At 42.6% G+C, this 21,615-nt stretch overlaps 1 protein-coding gene across 13 annotated transcripts in view; it reads right to left on the reverse strand.

The window, feature by feature from the left end:
• The window catches only part of FGGY (FGGY carbohydrate kinase domain containing), a 400,333-nt gene that overhangs the window by 361,739 nt on the left and 16,979 nt on the right, over window positions 1–21,615 (reverse strand). For 11 of the 13 annotated variants that reach the window (XR_003208181.2, XM_073896657.1, XM_073896658.1 and 8 more), the window contains 3 exons: window positions 19,774–19,988; window positions 8,402–8,513; window positions 1,480–1,631 (listed from right to left, as the gene is read on the reverse strand). Coding sequence is in view for 12 of the 13 variants with exons in the window: in XM_073896657.1 (XP_073752758.1) it covers window positions 1,480–1,631; window positions 8,402–8,513; window positions 19,774–19,988 (479 nt within the window). In the remaining variant the exon portion in view is untranslated. Of the gene's footprint in view, window positions 1–1,479; window positions 1,632–8,401; window positions 8,514–19,773; window positions 19,989–21,615 lie in introns of those variants that run through there. The other 2 variants (XM_025871736.2, XM_025871735.2) reach the window with 2 other exon arrangements.

Consider the following 21,615-nt stretch of genomic DNA (forward strand, 5'->3'; position numbering starts at 1 on the left):
ACCTTAAAGAGGGATTTCAGTGCAGCATAACATGATGAGGCGAGCTGGGATTTGAAGGCCAGCAGACATGGGTTTAAATTCTGGCTCTACCATCTGTTTAGGAAAATCATGCTGCTATCTCTGTCAGCCTCAGTTTCCCATGCTGTCTATCAGGCAGAGCTTGCTAAGATTAAATCAATTAACGTCTACAGAACACAAAGCAGAAGGTGTGGGCAGTGTGGAGTAGTTCTATATTCTGATTGGTATTTCAGGATATATTCATATCAGGTTTTCAAACTGGTTCAGACCAGCTCTCTCACTTTATAGATGGACAAAGTGAGGCCTGGGATGAGAACTGCTTTCCTCAAAGTCTCATAAGGTGATGCCAGTAGAGTCAGAAACCCCTGACTCCTAAAACGTTCTGGTTTTCAGACTCTTAATAAATATAGAAGCCTTTTGGCAAATTAAAGCTTACATAACAGCTCAATATGCTAAACAGGTAACAAGCCAAACCTCCCTTGATTACTGATGCCCTCTTTGCTTCTGTCTCTTCTGCTCTCGGTGGCAATCCAGGGACACCTCCTCAGCACCCTTACACTCCCCTCACCCCCAAATACTTTTTGAGTAATCGAAGACTCAGATCACCTGAAAGCCCAGAGCCAGTAAATGAATCATGCCAGGTCTTACTCATTAGATGGATTCTCTCCTCACCAGACCACCTAGGGATTTTCAAGTCCCTGAGGTTCCCAGAGGACTTGAACTTTCTCACACATCCATCCCTGCTGGGCACCATGAAGCTGACATCACCATTATCCACAGTTCATAATGGATCCGAACATCTGGAAACAGGAACCACCCACAAGGGCTCCATCCAGAGATCACTGTATCACTCAAGGACAGGGAAACTCAAGTTCAGGCAACATGAAAAACCCCAACATGCCACCAAGGTCAGATTAATCCTCGGGGAATATAAGTGCACAAAGAAAGAAGGTTCTGGTCAGAAGATGTGGACTTAAAGCCCAGCTCTGCCACTTTCTACTGAATGGTAATCAGCCTCTGAACTCCAGGAGAGTCCTGGATATTAAGAGAACTGATTTTGGAGTCAGCCAGTCTCAGGTTCCAACCCTGGCTCTGCCATATACTTATCATGTCATTTTGGGTGAGTTGGTTAATCTCTATTAGTTTTAGTTTTCTTGTCTACAGAAAACCCTCACCCCCTCCCCCAAAAATGAGACAACCCCTACCTTCATAAGGTGGCTGCTAGGATTCAAAAAGATAATCTGTGTCAAACACTTAGCACCCTGCCTGCCTAAAGTTAGCACCTAAAAACAGGAATGATTTAACTGCAACGTAATCAATAAATTGGGATCAACCTTCATCAGAGAGCTGCTGGGAAAAATCAAATGTAACAGATTTTAGCATGGCGCCTGGTACAGATGGATCCGCATAAACAGAATGCCCGGCTGTGATTACCACACTCGCTCCACCCTAGGTGCTCACCTCTTTGAGCCACAGAAGCTTCGGGGCCTGCATCTCCACAGACATCACACCGCCGACACACTGCAGGACGCTGTGCTTGGTTTCGTTGATCCTGTGGACCTGACTGACCGCCCGGTGGTCCAGCCACATGATGATGTTTCGGTGGGGATCCCCTAGCATAAACGAGAGAGGGGAAGACACACGCACAATCTTAGCCTTCTAATTCAAGGAGGCACTTCCGGAATCCCAAAGGCACCAATGTGCACAACTACTATAATTTCATACATCAACAACAGCAAGGGAGAGGGCTACCACCAACATGAATTAGTACATTCCACCCAAGCCTTGGATTTGCCTTCGCGCGATGTGTCCTTTAAGTGTCACCCCAGGGTCAAATGTCGACATTAAAACCAGTTGAGATCATTATATGTTAAAAAAAAAAAAAAAAAAAAGAATAATAAGAAGAAGACAGCAGGAGGGGAAGAATGAAGGGGGGAAATCGGAGGGGGAGATGAACCATGAGAGACGATGGACTCTGAGAAACAAACTGAGGGTTCTAGAGGGGAGGGGGTGGGGGGATGGGTTAGCCTGGTGATGGGTATTAAAGAGGGCACATTCTGCGTGGAGCACTGGGTGTTATACGTGAACATGAATCATGGAACACTACATCCAAAACTAATGATGTAATGTATGGTGACTAACATAACATAATAATAATAAATAAATAAATAAAATTAGTAAAAATCACCAAAAAAAATTAAATAAACAAAAACAAAACCAATTGAGATCTACCAATATAGTAGATTCTTGTTCATTCTCTCCCAACTTCTTCCTCTCCTTTCCTATCCCTTTTGTTCCAGAAAACCTTTTCTGGGTCTATCTGCAGGAAAAGAGCCTATGAAGTAAGCCTAAAACAGTATGTTGGCTTTTTAAGATCTGTTTGGACAGACACTTCAACAGAATAATATATCCAATATAACATGCCAACTACATCCATACGATGGCTTTTATCTGCTTATAGCCCCACTTCTTCTAGTCACTTTGATTAAAATCAGTTAACTCAGCTGTTTTATCCCCCTCTCGGTTTCATGGAGTGGGAAGCAATGGAATTATTTTCAGTCTGGGGATCAGGCGGACCTCATGGGGAACATGCACTATTTCAGTTACAGGTGGAGATACCTCACAAGAGTCATTAAATTTTTCTGAGCCTAAGTGTCCTTACCTATAAAACAGGGATAACAACACCTAATAGCATTAAGGGTTAATTGAGATTTTTTTGTTCACCGAACAAGGCAATGCACATAAAGGCAAGTAGCTATCCTATAGTAGGCTCTCAAGAAGAAGAAAAAAGAAACAGAATTTAAAACTAGCTGGAAAGGCAGCGCAAGCATGCACCTCACATCCGACCTCTACCATCCTGCAGCCCACACAGGAACAAACTGTCCCTTTCTCCCTTCCACGGCCTCGATTAATTCCTCATGTACTAATGGGCAAGCCAATACTTTTACATTCCTCTGCTTCCTGGATGGCAAAATGCAGAGAGCAGCAATGAATAAACTGGGAGATAATAAAAGGGAAAGATAAAAGCGGACCCAACAGTAATTGAACCAGGCCCTTCACACATTATTCTGCAATTGCAGAAGAGCTGTAGCAATTATATATCTTTGCTAATAACAAATATTTATAAAGCTCTGTGTATGTGTGTGTGTGTGTGTGTGTGCCCCAAGCCCTGTGCTAAACATTTTATTCGCATCATCTCACTTAATCCTCAAAACAACTCTCTGACCTGGGTCGTTTTCCATGACAAACTGACTCCAAGATTTAAGACATGCCTCCTATCTCACAGCTTGGAAAAGCATATAGCGTGCTTTGAAACAGATCTGTGCTGAGAGAATGGATAAATAAATTGGTACAACAAACTTAAACTCAAGCTACGCATATCAACATGAATAACGCTACCAGCTGGGATATTTTTAAACACCATATATATTGTTTGTTGTTGAGGGTAGACACATATGTTGGCAAAGCACAGCAACAATGTGTTTATGAACACCAACTACAGCAGCCCGGTCACCTGCCAGGGGGGGCGGGGTGCGGGGGCAGGGGAGGCATGAGCCAAAGCTTCAAGTAGTTCTTCTCTTAAAAAAAGTCTGTGGTAAAGATGGCAAATTTTCATCTCTTTATCCTCAGTAGTGGGTACACAAGAAGCTACAAATTTTATTTTCCTTACTTTGCCATGTCTCTGAAAAAGAATCTTTAAAACTGAAAGAAAAAAAATGCCAACCTAAGAAAACATGGAAGTCAGGTCATCATCACCATGATGAGGCAAGGACTCAGTCTCAGCTTTGCCTGCTGGAGGGTTCAGGTCCCACAGAAGCTCCTCAAACAACAGTAATATTTGGAAAATAAGACGAAATACCTGAAACCTTCCAGAGACACATCTAAGATTTGTTTGGTTTCTTTTTTAAGATTTTATTTATTTGAGGGTGAGCAAGAGAGAGAGAGCGCACAAGCAGGGAGAAGGGACAGTGGGAGAGGGAGAAGCAGACTCCGCACCGAGCAGGGAGCCCAATGCGGCGCTCAATCCCAGGACCCCGGGATCGTGATCTGAGCCGAAGGCAGATGCTTAATGACTGAGCCACCCAGGTGCCCCTAAGATTTATTTTTAAATAGCTGAGTGATTATACTGTATAATATCACTGCTTAAAGTTTCGGTTCTCAACCCTCCTTGCACATTAGAACCACCCAGGATAGTTTTAAAAACATTGATGTCCAGGTCTCATCCCAGAATCATCACGGAATCAGACTGTGGGTGTGTAGGCAAACACAGACACACAAGTGCACACACGCATACACATGCATGTGTGTATGTGTGCGTGTTAAGGGGGACAATGTCAGGGCACCTGGTGGCGTAGCTGACTCTTGGTTTCGGCTCAGGTCATGATCTCAGGGTCATGGGATCAAGTCCCACCATGGGCTCCACACTCAGCACAGAGTCTGCTTAAGATTCTTTCCCCTTCTCCCTCTGCCTCTCCCCCTCCCCTCCGTGTGCTCTCTCTCCCTCTCAAATAAATAAATCTTAAAAAAAAGGGGGAACGATGTTAATACTGCTTCTTAAATATTATATAAATGCAACTGCAATGGCTTCAAGACAAAAACACCTGTCGCTGAACTTTCAACTGGGACGACCTTCAACTGGCAGCTCCTACTGCCTCTACAGGAAGAGGCTCTCAAAACACAGAACTGCACAATGAAACTGTGAGACGCTATTAGCTTATTACATATATGTATATGAAGATTATCAATTAATGATTCGCATTGTGAACAAAAAATAGGAAGTTAATCATTTTCAGTTCTTACAGAAAATCACAAATAAAGGACTCCACTGAAAGCTCATTTAAGGGCGCCTGGGTGGCTCAGTTGGTTAAGCGACGGCCTTCAGCTCAGGTCATGATCCTGGAGTCCTGGGATCGAGTCCTGCATTGGGCTCCCCGCTCGGTGGGGAGTCTGCTTCCCCCTCTGACCCTCCCCCCTCTCATGCTCTCTCTGTCTCATTCTTTCTCTCTCAAATAAATAAATAAAATCTTAAAAAAAAAAAAAGAAAGCTCATTTAATCTCTCACTGAGCACCTATTACCTGCCAAGCACAGTGCGGGGTGCTGGGATGCCAGGAAGAATATGCCACAGTCCTGCCTGTATGCAGCCTGTGGCTGGATGGACAAAGCCAGTCTACCAGGTAAGTCAACAGTCAGAACAGAAGTGGGACATGGAGCGCAGAGGAGGCTGTGCACAGCTGAGCCCAAGGCTGCACAGAGAGCTTCCAGAAGGCAGGGAAGCTTTCATTTAGTTCTGAAAATGACTGGCTGCTGGTCAGCCAGATGAAGGGAGGGTGAGGAAGGAGGCTCTAACACGAAAGGGTCAGCACGTGAAATAAAGCACAGGCCTTAGAAAGTGTCACGTTTTAAGAGAATTAGAAGCAACTACTAGAGCAGAATTTGGGTTATACAATCAGTTTACCCATGGGCAGATGATTCATCCATGTATTCATTCAATTAACATTCTGAATATCTCACAGGAGGTGTGCTTGTGGGAAATCACTATGAATTAGGAAAAACATCTCAATATTAGGTTTCTATTGCAGAGTAGCCTAAGTGATAACTCCCTCCCCAACCCTGAATTACCACCCGTGCTTCTTCTTGCTCCCAAGAGCTCCTGCGGCTGGGATGACCCAAGCAGAGTTGTGCTGTGAGTTGGCGGGGGGGGGGGGGGGTCGCAGAGTTGGAAGCATTGGCTCCACGGTCCAACCTGGGGGCTGTCTGATCTTCAAAGGAAAGAAGATCAAACAAGAAGAGGATAAAATGAGAATATTTTATCATGTAGTCATGATTAATGTTCTTAAACTACTGTACTTAATTTACTCGGGGTTTTTTCCCTTATCTTTTTTTTTTTTTTTTTTGTTACCGTCTTTGTATTTTTGCCAGTGTTGTGGGTTTGCCTTTAAATGGTGATGGTTAATTTCCTGACCTCACTGCCTGCTCCTCACAATTACTCCAGTTAGCCAAGAGCTGTTCACTGCCATGCAGGCATAAGAAGTCTTGAAACAACCTTTGACTCACCTTTAAAATTAAAATTTCATTTTCTAGCACAAGATAATCCATTTCAGATAAAATCTAACCTTAATAGAACCCGTTGAAAGGCAAGAAGCTGGTAAGGGGCACATATTGCTGGATGCATTTGATGAATGGGTATATTTTAACCATTTTGGTGGAATAAAATTATTTCAACACTTTTAATTAGGGTTGCAACCTAACTACTGTTTTAATAGAAGGCCTGTTAACAGGAGGCAATTCCACCTACAATGAGAAAAAAGATGGCACCCAGAGAGGATGCGTATGTAAGCAGGCTTAACAGGGAACTCTCCTCTTCCACTTCAAGTGTTCTTTCTTGTTGCTATCTTAGCTGCCCACTCAGCTGCACCCAGTGATTCTCTCTACATACCAGAACGATGGAGGAAACTCTGACAATATTGATGCCCTACTCTCACCACAAGTCAAGCGAATACAAATCTTGGAGGTAAGCCTCATGAATCGGGGACTTCAAAAGATCCCACGTTGATTTCAATATAAAGCCAGAATTAAAAACCACGCATTTTAGCAGATCAGAGGTTAGCGCACTTGGATCCCAGGGCTGTTAACATCTAAAGTCCACCCCAAATGAGAACTCATCCAACAGCATCCCTAAGAGACCATCGCCTGGTCACTACTGAAAGCAAGTCAATCAAGGAAGCGCTGAAAGCTTCCCCAAGGGGCCAGCTCCATGGCTGGCCATATCTCATAACTGGAGAGTGCTTATTGCTGCTGCAAGCTGAGGTCTGCTAGGCCCAGCCCCATTTCTTCGGTCTGTGCTTTCTGAAGTGGCCCAGATAGGGGCTGTTCTGCCCTCCTAGGCCAGAACAATGCCAGGCGAGCCAGTGATCAGCCACTGAGAACAGGGAACATTCATGTTTGTCTTTGACATCCCAACACTCAATGAGACAGGGCTTGGCCCATGGGAGATGCTAATAAATGTGGCAAAAAGGGGGAAAAGTGTGTGAGTGTGTGAGTGTGTGAGTGTGTGAGTGTGTGTGTGTGTGTGTGTGTGTGTGTAGAAAGATGGACATCATTACCACTGTGTTCTAACCATTCATCCATTTGCATACTTTTTCCAGCACATGTAACTTATATAAATCACTATTCTATGAATTAGGTCCATAAAAGTGAGTGGTACACATTCTCTTTTTAGGAATTCATGATCAGATGGAAGAAATGTTTCTGAGCATTCAGGTGTCAGGCTCTCAATCCTCACAGCAAAGCTAAATTCCAATTCTTTCAGAAAATGCAGAGGGAAAGTGACTCGCTCGAGGTGTCATGACTCAGCATGAACAGAGCTGAGATCCAGGACCTTTCTGACTCCAGTTCCAAGGTGTCCCAGTGTACCGTGGTATCCATAGCCACCTGTTAAGAAGGGCACTGCGATAGTAGTGTCCACTGCAGAGGGTTCTCAAACACAATCTTGGCCTAAAACACATTTGCAATGGCTATCTTGGCAACAACTCGCTGACGATGCCTAGAGCCACGCTCCTTAGATGGAACATGCAATTTCCACTGTGCTGTGGTCTCCACCATCCCAAATGTCTTCTGTTCATGAAAAGGTTAAAAATTAGTTGAAATTTATCTCCACACATGTGCTATCGGGTTTTTTTCAAACCTGGTCCACTTTACTCATTTTCATTACCTACCCGACTACTATGGGCTTTTGGGTTTGCAACCTCAGTGTTGTGCTACTTGTTAAAATTTCCCAAGAGGGACAGATCTTGACCCATGAAAAGCTTCTGATGGTGAAGCCAAGTGGCACATACATTTGGAACAGCTCATTATTATACTCACAAGTCTCTATTAGGACAATGTCATTAAGTGGGAATGTTCTTTGGTCTGGCTACTGAAAACAAAGAAGCCAATCTGTTTCCAGCTTCTGTGTGATGCATGGTCCTGTCTACCTTATTCTATTTCCTTTAAATGGACTTGGCTCACCTATCCAAATAAAGATGCTATAGGAGTATCATACACAAAGCAACTGCAGGCACTGACACTCCCTTCCCAGAAAACACCCAGACCACTTGCCTGTTTCAAGGCTGCTCACTCTGAGCTAATGATTCCATGTCCTTCCTTCAGTGTGCTCTCCACTGTGGCTCTATGCATTAGTGAGCCAAGTCTCTCCCTAATCCAGCCCCCATGTCACCACTGCCACCAACAGTTCTCTAAGCAGGTAACCTCCAGGACATGATTCTGGCCTCCGTGCTCCACCACTAAATCTCACCCATGGCAATAAGAGACATCTGACCTCATGTTACACCTGGGGCCCAGCCAGTCTCCCACCACCAGGGAAAGAAAGTGGAATGGTCCTACCTTCATGGTTTACTGGTAAAGGACGAAACTGCTTATCCAAAACCACCAGAGAACACGTGGCATCAAACCCAAGCCCTCGGATTTGGTTTACATCAATCCCTTGTACAACTTGCTGTTTTAAAAACAAACAAACAAAAACATAAATTACAAGACAGGCTTTTAAAAGACTGAAAACAGTTACGACTAGAAAAAAAGTGAACAGCTAAATTGATAAATATTTACAACAGAAAACAGATAAAAGTTTCATATAACTAAAATAACAGAAGATCCTATAAATTAGTGAGACAAAGACAACCAATCTAATCGTAAATCAAGCAAAGGACATGGCAAGTCACTTCATAAAATAAAAAGAAACAAAGAGCATAAAAAAAGGTTCCCAACTCCACTTAAATAAATTAATGCAAATAAAAATACACCAATCTTTGCCTTTTACATTGGCAAATATGTATAAGATTAACAGTATACAGTAGTGGCAGATAGAGAGAAGTGGACCTTCTCTTATATTATTCTATCTCTGTAATAATTTGGTACAAATTTTGGAGAATAACTTTAGAGTATTTATTAAAATTAAAAATGTGCATAACTTTTGCCCAGCCAACTCACTTCTAGGAACCTACTTCAGTGAATTATTAGCATAAGTTGTATGTGGATTAAATTTAACTGTATCACTATTTAAGAATATATTTAAAATTTGGAAAAACTATTTTTTATTAGATTATGGTACATCTGCAAAATGGAATATTGTACAGCCATTAAAAAGATGCAGAGAAGTAGCTTCTGAGTGTGGTACTCTGAAGGGGGGTGGCAAATTCTTTCAGCAAAATAAAAATATCAAGCTGGACAAAATAATCAAAAACAACCATCTGGGGGCTATGGAATGTGAATAAAGCCACATTTATTTATTCTTGAAAAATCAAAGCATTTAATTTTTGAGAAGGATTTATTCTTGAAAAATCAAAATTGTATTTAAAACATTCCCACAAACGCAAAATAAAACAAAACAAAAGTCTCTAGGACCAGATGGCTACACTGGCAAATTCTGTTAAACATTCAAGGAAGAAATAATTCCATTCCTTCACAAACTTGTTTAGGATATAGTGAAGGAGGGAACATTGTCCAACAAATTCTACATGGCCAGCACTACTCTCATATCAAAGCCAAACAAAGACATCAAAAGCAAAGAACACTATGGGCCAGTATCTGCCATGAAAATAGGTGTAAAAATCCTTAACAAAATATTAACTACAAAACATGTATTATATACTATGACCACGTGGGGTTATCCCAGGAATGCAAAGTTGATTTTATATCCATAAATCAATTAATGTATTATGCATATTAATAGCATAAAGCACAAATACCAAATGGTCATCTCAACAGATGCAGAAAAAAGAGAGAAAAACAAAACAAATTAATAAACCCAGAGACAAGGGAACTTCCACACCTGATAAAGAGCATCTACAAAAACCTACAGCTAACAATACATTTCATGATAAAATGAATGATTCCCTCCTATTATAAACAAAGAAAAATGTCTCTTTCACCACTTCTATTCAACCTGCAGCTAGTGTTTCCAGCCAATGCAATTAGGCAAGAAAAGAAATTTAAAGCACACAGACTGGAAAGAAAGAAGTTCAAGTGCCTTTTTTTGCTGAAAACATGATCTCATATGCAGAAAATCCTAAGATAGCTACCAAAAAAAAAAAAAGCTACTAGAAATAATAAGCAAGTTTAGTAAGATCACAGGATACAAGATCAGCATATTAAAATTAACTGTATTTCTATATACGAGCAACTAACATATCAAAATTGAAATTAAGGAAATAATTCCATTCAGAATAGCATAAAAAAAAAGCCCTCAGGAATGAATTTATCAAAAGAAATTCAAAACCAATGCCCTAATAATTATAAAACATTGCTACAAAAGAAGCTACAAATTGGAGAAATAAGCTATATTCATGAAATGGAAAATTCAACATTGTGAAAATGGCAACATCCTCAAATTCATCTACAGATTCTACACAACCCCTATAAAAATTTCAGCAGGTTTTTGGATATTTGGGATTTTTTTGTTATTGTTTACAAATTGACAAGCTGCTCTTAATATTTATGTAGCAATGTAGAGAATGTAGAAGAGCCTAAGCATTTTTGAAAAGAAAGAACAAAGTTGGAGAACTTAAGCTACCTGATTTCAACTTTATATAAAACTATCATATAATTAGTGTGGGATTGGCATAGGATAAATTTATAGATTAAATGGAAAAGAACAGAAATATAAGAGACCAATCTAAACATTTATGGTTGATTAATTTTTTATAAAGGTACCAAGACAATTCAATGGCAAAAGGACAGGAAAATAATAGGGCTGGAACAACTAAATGTTCACATGCAAGAACAAAAAAAACTTACACTTCTAGACTTCTACCTCACATGCACACAAAAATTAATTCAAAATGTGTCATATCTCCAAATGTAAAAAATAAAACCACAAAACTTGTAGGTGAAAATTTTCTGACATGAGTTAGACAAAGATTTCTTTAAAAGCAAGACTCATAAAAGAAAAAAAAATGGATATATTTGACTTCATCAAGATTTTTAAATTTTGCTCTTCAAATGCAACCATAAGAAAATGAAAAGATAAGCTACAGATTGGAGAAAATATTTGCAATTCATACATCTTATAATAGACCTATGTATAGAATACATAAAGAACTCTTAAAACTGAAATAAGAAAAACCACCCAATTACAAAATGGACAAAAGATTTAAATATACACATCACCCAAGAAGACATACAGATATCCAATAAGTACATGGAAATATACTTCAACATCATTAGTTATTAAGAAAAGGCAAACTAAATCACAATTGGAAAATACTGACAATACTAAGAGTTAGAAAATTCGGGAGAAAGTAGAAGCCTCATACACTGCTGGAAGGAATGGAAAATACAGCCACTTTGGGAAAACAGGTTGGCAATTTTTAAATATAACTTATCATACAACCAAGCAATTTTACTTAAGCATTTACCCAAGAAAAATAAAATCATATGTCAACATAAATGTTTATATGTAAATATTCATAGCAGCATTATTCATAATACCCCCAAACTGGAAACAAATCAAATGTCCGTCAGAGTTTAATCAAATGGTTAATCAGGGTGGTATACCCATACAATGGAATAGTACTCAGCAAGAAAAAGGCACCAACTGTTAAGTACAACATGAATGAACCTTAAAAACATTATGCTAAATGAAAGAAGTGAGACACAAAAGAATGCATGTTATAGGATTCCATTTATATGAAATTTCTAAAAAAGAGTAACTATAAAGACAGAAAGCAGATAAACAGTTATCTATAACTGGGGCTGGGGAGTGACCACAAACAGCCATAAAGGAACTTTTTTAAAGTAGCAGAAGTATCCTAAAATGTGATTATAGTGATAATTGTACAAATGTGTAAATTCAGTACTATCACTGAATTATATATTTAAATGGATGGATTTTATGGTATGTAAATTATACCTCAAATTGTTAAATATTTTTAAAGAGGTTCAGCTAAAGATGAAATGGAAAGACATCCATGACATGTTAGTAAGGTTAAAAAAATATAGAGATCTTCCTCCACTTAGGATGTGCTTACATCAGATAAACCCATCATAAGTTGAAAATAGCGTTAAGTCAAAAATGCACTGAATATACCTAACCGATCAAACATCATAGCTTTGCCTAGCCTACCTTAAATGTGCTCAAAACACCTACATTTGCTTCAGTTGGGTACAGTCATCTACCACAAAGCCTATTTTACACTAAAGTGTTGAATATCTCATGTAGTTTGCTGAATACTGTACTGGAAGTGAAAAACTGAACATCTATATGGTTACAGAATGGTGTAAGTGTGTTGGTTCTTTACCGTTAGGATTACAGGGCTCACTGGGAGCTGCGGCTCATTACCACTGCCCAGCATTAAGAGAGAGCATCATATCACATATCACTAGCTCAGGAAAAAATCGAAACCCAAAATTCGAAGTATGGTTTCCATGGAATGCCTATCACTTTCGCACCATCATAAAGTTGAAAAATCATAAGCTAGGGATGAATTTGTATACAACAAATTGTTAACAGCAGTGATTACCTCTAAGAGCAGAAACTGCAGTTGGAGGAAACAGGAGACTTTTTACATTGTTATATAATTTTTAAAGTTGTAAAATAATAGATTATTTCTATTATTCTACACTGAAAGTGGAGCCTGCTTATGATTCTCTCTCCCTCTGCCCCTCGCCCCCACTTGTGCATGCAAAAGCACATGCGTGCTCTCTCTAAAAAACAAAAAATGATAGTAACATTTTAATCCCACACAAGTCAACTCAAAAGTGTCCATCCCCATTTAAAATACACAATTCTTCTTTTTCCCTGTTTTAGAATCCCAGACTTGTGATTTAGGATTCCAGGGGTGGGGGGAACATCTGCTAATGACCCATCTGTGACTGCTGGCAATATCTTTGCCTCACAGCACGAGGTGAATGCCCTGCACACCTTTACAACACTGACCAATCTACACTTACATTCATGAAATCTTTCTTATGCACAAAGCATAGCGTGCTCTATGTCACGTAAGCACACGGACAAATGAGAGGCAAAGGGAATAGTGATCAAGAAGACTGAATAAATGCAAACCTTCTCAAGAATTATGGTGGGAGTAACTTTCCAGTAGGTGCAAAGAAAATATTCTCTTCAATCTATTTTATGAACCCCTCTGAAGACTTACAAAGTTCTAAATTCTACTCATGCCCTTTCACTCACGAAGGTTCAACCTCTCCATCTCTACAACAGAAATCAATCACAAAGAACTAGAAGGGGCGCCTGGGTGGCTCAGTTGGTTAAGCGACTGCCTTCGGCTCAGGTCATGATCCTGGAGTCCCTGGATCGAGTCCCACATCGGGCTCCCTCCTCGGCAGGGAGTCTGTTTCTCCCTCTGACCCTCTTCCCTCTCGTGCTCTCTAGCTCTCATTCTCTCTCTCTCAAATAAATAAATAAAATCTTTAAAAAAAAAAAAAAAAAGAACTAGAAGAATAATTGTGACATGCATTTAAATCTGATTCGGTTAGGTAGCCACAACCCCAGCCTTACATGAAAATGTCTTATGATCATGCTGATCCAGGAGTAGGACCACCCAACTCCCCAACCCCGCCCCCATCTAAACCATCCCAGAAAGATGGCTGTCAAGGCCACACTACCCAGAAGGTACCTGGGACTTGACTTCTGACCGGAGGATTCCTTTCAATGCTCTTATTAATGGAAGAAGAAAGCAGTCCAGTAAACTCACCCCAATGATTTGGCATCGAGGGAACTTCCACAGCTAGAGAGAAAGCGCACTGCTCTTCTGAAGAATTTCCAGAGATTTCTGCAACTTCATTTGGTAACCTGGTCCATTGTCTAACATCTGTCAACTCGTAGCTATGGGGCAGCAAACAAGTATTTGGGGAAGGGATTGTGCGTCGCTTTGTTCTGATGGTGGGAACCAGTTCAGTCCTGCATGTGCTTTAAATCAGCGGGCTCTGCCATATTGGGTGGGGGGACAGTATTCCTTTGGAACCCTCCAAACTGAGAACTGGAGGGTCAGAGGCACACCTGGCTTTTTCTTTAGCTCTCTCTGGAGCAAGGGTCAAAGCCTAGGGCCTCGCAGACAGAGTCCAACTCGCAATTGAGTTTTGTGGATGGTACTGTATTCTTTTCAATCTTGATCTGAATGCCTCTGTCAGCCTTGAGGGTGTGTGGGGTTATGAAATCCCTGGTTCCCTCAGGCTCATCACTCCCTGTTGCCTACACAATTCAATTACTCACACGTTCAATCAGTCAGCAAATATAATCAAACCTCTTCTGGGGTCAGGCTGAGCACTCTTCTGGGTATTTGGGAAACAAAGAAGAGAATATTAAAAAAAAAAAAATCCTTGCTCCTTTGGAGACTACATTTAATTAGGAATAGACAATACCTAATACAAAAAAAAACATATAGTGTACTAGGAAATGATAAGGGGATGAGGAGTGCCAAAAAAGAGAGAGGTGGTTGCTGAGAATATGAGATTTAAGTTAACACATAAAGGACCTGAGGAGCTGACCTTAGGGAAATCTGGTGGGAAATTGTTGCAGGCAGGAGAACAGCCAGGGCAAAGACCTGAGGTGGGAACAGCAAGCAGGCTAATACAGCTTGTATGGGGAGTATGTTACCTGCAAGGCCCCTGGAGACACTCTATTTAACAAAATTTACTCTAGTGACTAGTACAATGCATAAATGCAACCCTGGACCAGGACTACACAGCATCTTGGCTTAGGTGTGGTGGTGTCCCTTGAAGATAAGTGGAAATGGAGACCAAACACTTCCATTTATATCAAGGACACCAACATTCTCCTAAGAAGGGAAATTCTGAAACTACCTTCACCTCCTTCCTCTCCACTTTCTCCAAGTCCTATTAGATCTTCCTTCCAAAGTCAGTCTTGTCACTCTTATTTATTCCTCTGCCAACGTTCTCACCCAGCCATTCATGATTAAAGAGAAATTACTGAGGTGCCCAGGTGGCTCAGTAGGTTGTGTCCAACTCCTGATTTTGGCTCAGGTCATGATGTCAGGGTCGTGAGATCGAGCCCCACATTTGGGCTCCATGTGCTAAGCAGGGAGTCTGCTTAAGATTCTCTCCCTCTCCTTCTGCCCCTCCCCCTGCTGTGCGCTCATTCTCTCTCTCTCTCGAATAAATAAATCTTAAAAAGGAAAAAAGAAATTATTAAGCACCTGTATGTACCAGCAAGGAGTACACATGCTGAATAAGACACACGTAGTCCTAGCCTCCCAGGGCTGATAGTTCAAAGGAATTTCAGCCTCCAGAACTTCATTAGAAGAAACTGCCTCCTAACTGGCATCCTTGAATTTAGTTTCTGTTCTTTGCAAGCCATCCTGAATCAGCTGCTAGTCAATCTAAAACACAGGATGATTCTAGAAGATACCCTATGGCCTCAGAACGAGCTGTCCCAGGTTTGCCCCCTCATGCAATGCAGTCTCCCCTCTTCCTCCAATTGGAACCCATCTGCCCCAACCCTGTCTGGCTCCTTCACATACCCATGTCAGCACTTCTGCCCATGCCATTCCTCCAGCTCTGAATGTCATCTCTTAGAGTTCTCCAGAGTCCCAGTTAGCCATACACCCTTCCTCAAGCCTTCTCCATTGACTGGGAGTATAGAGATCTCAATTTCTTTACTCATTCATTCTTTTGACACTTCCTGAGTCTACTAGATGTTAGGATATGGGTGAACAAACTGTAGTTCCTACCCCCCTGAAACATCAAATCTAGGAGATAAGATAGAGATCAACTCAAAAAATCAAAGATTTATTTTTAAATTTATTTTTATTATTTGATATTTTATTATTTATTATTCATCAAAAAATGGATGATTCACAAGCCATGTGAAGTTCTATGGTAAGTAAGTAAAATAGAACTTAGTTTGGAGGTGATATTGGGTAAGAAAAGGCTTCCTCCTTGAAGGACTGGACTTTTGAGCTAAGATTCGATGCAGCACTCTCCAGTGGAACTTCCCGCAGTGATGGAAATGTTCTGTGTCTGTGCTGCCCCATACAGTAGCCACCAGCCATGCATGGCTCCCAAGCATCTGAAATGTGGCCAGTGCATCCAAGGAACCAAACTTTAAACTGTTTTTTATTTAAATACTTAAATTTAAATAGCCACACATGCCTAGTGACTAGTGTATTAGATGGTGTAAATCCAAGGATGAAGAGGAGTTAGATACATTGACAGAAGGCGGGAAGAGTCTGTAGGAAGGAGAAACAATGTGTGTAAAGATCCTGAGACTAGAAGGAGCATTCACTGCATGCTTGGGGACAGGACAGAAGGAGAGTGTGGCTGGAACACAGGCAGCTGAGAGAAGCATCATGAGATGAGCCAGGAAAGTAGGTGGAACCCAAACCAGGCAGGGCCTGAAGACCACATTAAGGAACCTGAGTTCTATCCAAATAGTAGTGTGATGCTATGGATGGATAGTGAGCATAAGAGTGACAGGATCCAGTTATATTAAAAAAAAAAAAAAAAATCTGGGCACCTGGGTGGCTCAGATGGTTAAGCCTCTGCCTTCAGCTCAGGTCATGATTCCCAGGGTCCTGGGATCGAGTCCAACATCCGGCTCCCTGCTCAGTGGAGAGCCTGCTTCTCCCTCTTCCTCTGCAGCTCCCCCTGCTCATGCTCTCTCTCTCTCTCTGTATCTCTGTCTCAAATGAATAAGTTAAAAAAAAATCTTTAAAAAAAAAATCACTCTAGCTGCAAATAGGAGATGGGATTGGAAGGGGGAAGTGCATACGTGACATCTGTTAGGTTCTTGCACGAATCCAGACAAGCAACAAAGGTACGTGGTGCTAGACATGGAAAGAAGGCAAAGATCTGACCTGAGTTCAGGCTTATCGCCAACTCCTGGGTGACTTAGGGAAAGTCACTTAACTCTCTGGGTCTCCATTTTTCTTTTCAACTGTAAAATGGGAACCACCACCCTGCCCCACCTACCTTGTATGACAATCAGAGGCTATGAACATGCTTTGTAAATCACACAGGTTCTACGACTGTAAGAGGTTAACATTATTGCTCAATCCCACATGGGTTACTCCCTCTCTGCTCCTCCTCCCTCCAACCATTACTCATACAGCTAGTACAACTTAGAACAAAACACTACTTCGTTGGCCTCATAGGTGCTGGGTTTTTCCATGCAACTTAACTATTTCATCCTTAGGGGCAGAGAATTTGTTATATACCTCTTCCGTACACACTCCAGGGTTTAGCAAAAACCATAGCACATAGTAGGTGCTCAGAAAATTGTGTGAGAACTAGATGATACTCGACAAATGCCTGTTGGCTGAATGACACCTCTGGCTTATCTTCTTCCTTTTTCCTAATGGACGCTGGTATTCACTAGACACGAACTTGCAATGTTTTCACTTTCTTGGGATGATTAAGATTATGGGTCCAAAAAGAGATAGAAGTCCTTAAAATCAGGGACAGTGTCTACCTCCAAGACTTCGGTGTTCCCATAGCACTTTTTAGATTTGTGAGTACCAACCCACTCGAGACCCTCCAATTTTAGGAGCAGTGGGAGCAGTGGAACAGAGAATAGGGTCTGGAGCCATCTTGCTAGGGGTCTTGTCCTGTCTCTAACGCCTGTTAGTTTCACAGCCTCCATATTCTCATGTGTCAAACAGAAAGAACGGCAGTCCATCTCACACAGTTATGTGACACTTAAGCAAGATGAGGGATGCCAGAATTTTATTTGTTCGTTTTTAGCTCTAAGTAACATTAATGCAGCAGCCGTTGACTGAGCAGCAACGCTATGCCAGGCAACATGTTAGATGCTGGGAGTACAGGGGTGATTCTCTTCAAGAGTTCGGCTCGTGGTTTTGAGGAAACCACGCAAGTCACCAATTACAATCCAATCCGATAATGACCAGATCAAGTGCTATGTGGTGAGGACAGGTGAAGACAGTGGGCTCTGGGGCGGCAGAGAGGGCTTTCTCACCCTCTCTTTCCTCTCAAGTTGGCAAGGGCAGGCAGGGGCCAGAAGTCATCAAAGAAGGCTCCCAGGAGCAAGTAATGATGGAAATTACAAGGACCTGCACAGGAGTTGGGCAGGTGAAGAAGGTAAAAGAACATTCCAGATAATGAAAATAACAGACATTTCATCCATTCATGTACTCAACAAACATGAATTGGGCATATCAGAGGCAAGGAAATCTAGGGAACTATAGATAAACAAAACATGACCCCTGCTCAGGGGGCACACACTTTTCACAGGACCAGACGGTCAAGGAAAGGCACCTTCCTTCCTTCTCTAAACCTCACACCAGCAATGAGCTGTGTCAGGCCTATGCTATGCCTGCTGGTCCACGGCCACATGGCCATACTCCATGTGAGGGGACAGCCTAAGACCCAGCAGCTTTACCCCAACAGCCTCAATGAGACAGCCTCGCTTAGGACAAATGCCCACGGCATTCATGGGGCTCACGGGGCTCACATGGATGACGGGCTGGCCGTCACCAGATGATTAAAAATCTACCATTAAACCAAGCTGTACTTAGAGCAGACCTTTTTTAAAGTAGCTTTTCATCAGGGGATTGTATTTTCTTCTTGACAATTTCCTTAATGGCAAGAAAGGCTATATGTTCAAAGAACAAAGGAGACCCAAGGGCAAAGAGGAGAAGATTCTCACCAAGGCAGGGGCCGAGAGTGGGGAGGGAGGAGGAAAATTAAACAGGCAGAAGAGATGTGCCCCCACTTTTCTTCCTATCAAAAGCACCGGCGCTGCCCACGCCCACCTCCTCTCTCTGCCTTCTTCCCTGGGGGTACTGACAGTAGCCCAGAGCTCATTAAAGTCTAAACAGACTGATCAATACACATAGAATGGTGAATTGTCCATCTGCAAATTACCAAGCCCTTCATGAATATTTAAGGAACAAAACTAGGAACAGAGAGAAAAGAGAAACCAGGACTTTTATTTTTCCCTCCAAAAGGAAAAAAAGACCAAAGTATCTCTGTCCCCCCAGATCACCAGGTTCTAAAACCAAACAGTCAAATGAGACAAATGAGCATCTCCTCCTTTCCCGAGCCAGCGGGCGGACTGCAATCCAAGGCCACTCCACATCAACATCTGTCTGGCACAACTCAATGTCCCTGCTTTCTCCAAACATGCCACAAGCGCTTGCCCCTCATGCCTTGGCACATGCTGTTGCCTCTGAACAAAATGAGGCTCCTCCCACTTGTCCACCTGGAAGGGAGGACAGTCCAGCGACTCAGGGTGCAGCGTTGGAGTCACTCCTGCCTCTGCTGCTTACTAACTGCATGAACTTGGGTGAGTCACCTAACCTTTCTGCACCTGTTTCCTCCTCAGTACAATAGGGGTTGTTAAAGGACTACCTTCCTAGGGTCCTTGAGAGGAGTCACATACACGATGCATGCTAACACAGTCTACATAGCACTGGGCACACATGAAGGCACAGGTGTTAGCTATGATTATCAGTGACCTCTTCCACATCTGGTCACATGTGACCAGAACCTCTTCATGTTCCACATCCTGGGTCCCGTCCACCTGAACCCCTCAAAGTTACTCTTTCCTCAGCTCCAGCCACAGCCACTGAGCCCCCAGCACCTACCGAGTCATAGTTTAGCCGTCTACTGGTCTCTGTCACTGGACTGTGAGCTCCTGAAAGGCAAGGCCTGTAGCTAAAGCACCCCAACATTGTCCCTGGTAGCAGGAGTGCACAATAGACGTGCTCAGCAGGTGGGAGCAGGGGAGCATACGCAAGGATAGAATGCCACAGCTGTGGCCATACCTTTGTGACAACACAGCATGCGGCCCAGATGTCCTCGGAGGACTGCTCATGGTGGTTGAACTGAGGCTCCCATTGGTTGATCGGCTGGTCTGCGAAAGCCAAAAGGATGCCCCTCTGGTCCACAAGAGCCGCACGCACACTGCCTGTTCCAACGTCCACACCCACGTAGTAGCTCCTTGGTTCCTGATCTCTGCCAGGCATTGTGGTCCCTCCACCTGCAGTAACCAAGGACAAAAACCACATGAAGACCAAGTGGGTCTGCAAAATCAGGCACAAAACATCTTCAAGTGGAAATAAAAGGGGCGCAGCTGACCAACTGGTGGCCATTTACTTATTCTACCCAACAAAATGGCCGAGTGCTAAAAGTATGTTAAGGGGCACACTGAGCTAGGTGGTGGGTAAACAAGACAGGCAAGGCCTCAGACGTGGAGTTTCCATTCTTGGAAGGAAGTCAGATGTTCAGCAGTTGCAAGTTGCATAATAATTTAAGCAAAGTTGTGATATTGGGTGAAAAGTGCTATACAGATATATATGGGGCTGTGGAATCCAGCCAATCTAGAGGTAACAGACACACATTTATTCTCACTGAATTTGAATCAGGAGGACAGTGGCCACAGTACTACAAAGTACTCATCTACCTCACCTACCCTATCAACCACTCATTCCAAAAGATCTACTAAGTACCTATTACATGCCAAACATGGTGAAAAGTACATGCACCCCCTCTATTCTTCACTGGGACTCTAGAAGGAGAGTATACTTAAATCTCTACTTTACAGGTAATCAGGGAAAGACTCCAAGAGATACATGACTTTTCTCTTACAGCTAGGTCCACACACATAAGAAAGTGTACATAATGCACATTGTACTGATGGGGAAACAGGTCTCGAAGAAGTGAAGAGACGTGGCGGCATCACTCAAAAGCAGCCTGGACCCACGGTCTCCCCTCTGTGCACTGCCAATCCCAGGCCCTTCCAGTTCGTTCTTAACAGCTTGCGGGGTCGTTTTGGAGAAGAGGCAAATATACTGCAGCCGAGTCATGAAGTGACTGGGAATGGGGAAGGAGCCTCATGGGAGATAGAATCAGGAATTTGTTAGACAATCTGTTTTCTTTACAGACCCCTTGTGAGTTACAAGGAAATCGGACCAGAGAACACTCAGGAATTCCTTGGCCTTCACTGCCGCTCTAAGTCCCTCTGGTCAGATTAGCCCATATGACAAAGAAATCTCACAGAGGCTCTCATTTCCCAGATCAGCCTTTCACTGAGTAAGAACAAGCCCCCAAGACAAGCACGCCGGTGAACAGACTACAGCTCTCCAGGTGAGCTCGGGGCAGTCTTAGCACCCGGAGTCTCATTTCCACAGAGAAAGCGGTTTGAGCCCTTCCACTGCAAAAAAGGTAATGTTGCCTTGGCAAAGTCACATTTGGGGATTCTAAAACGAAGCCAGCCCACAGATGTTCAGTTACTGCTTCCTGGATATTTATCCCAGTCAAAAACAGCTTCATTAAGAGTGATTGCTTCTGACTTAATCACAATGATTCCCCAATGGGGTCTGCTCCCTTTGGCTTGCAGGCTCCCAGGCAGGTGGAGAGGGAAGCAGGGAGGCCACGGTGAGCACGTGTGCTACCTTCAGCTGGGCTCCAGCCTCTGCACTTTAAACCATCATCCTGCCTCCCTCGCTTCCAGGGTTTCAGGAGCTACACAGGACCCACAGCACCAGTTGTCAAACTATGCATTCCTTCGTCTTCTCCAAGCCAGGACTCACAGAAAATTTAAATAAAACAAGTCAAAGTAGAGCTGCTCCGTGTGAAACAAGGATGGGTCCAGCTCCACCCTCCCC

Source organism: Callorhinus ursinus, unplaced genomic scaffold, assembly GCF_003265705.2.
Source record: "Callorhinus ursinus isolate GAN/ISIS: 27379988/994484 unplaced genomic scaffold, GSC_fseal_2.0 scaffold9, whole genome shotgun sequence".
In the NCBI taxonomy this organism is placed as follows: Eukaryota; Metazoa; Chordata; class Mammalia; order Carnivora; family Otariidae; genus Callorhinus; species Callorhinus ursinus.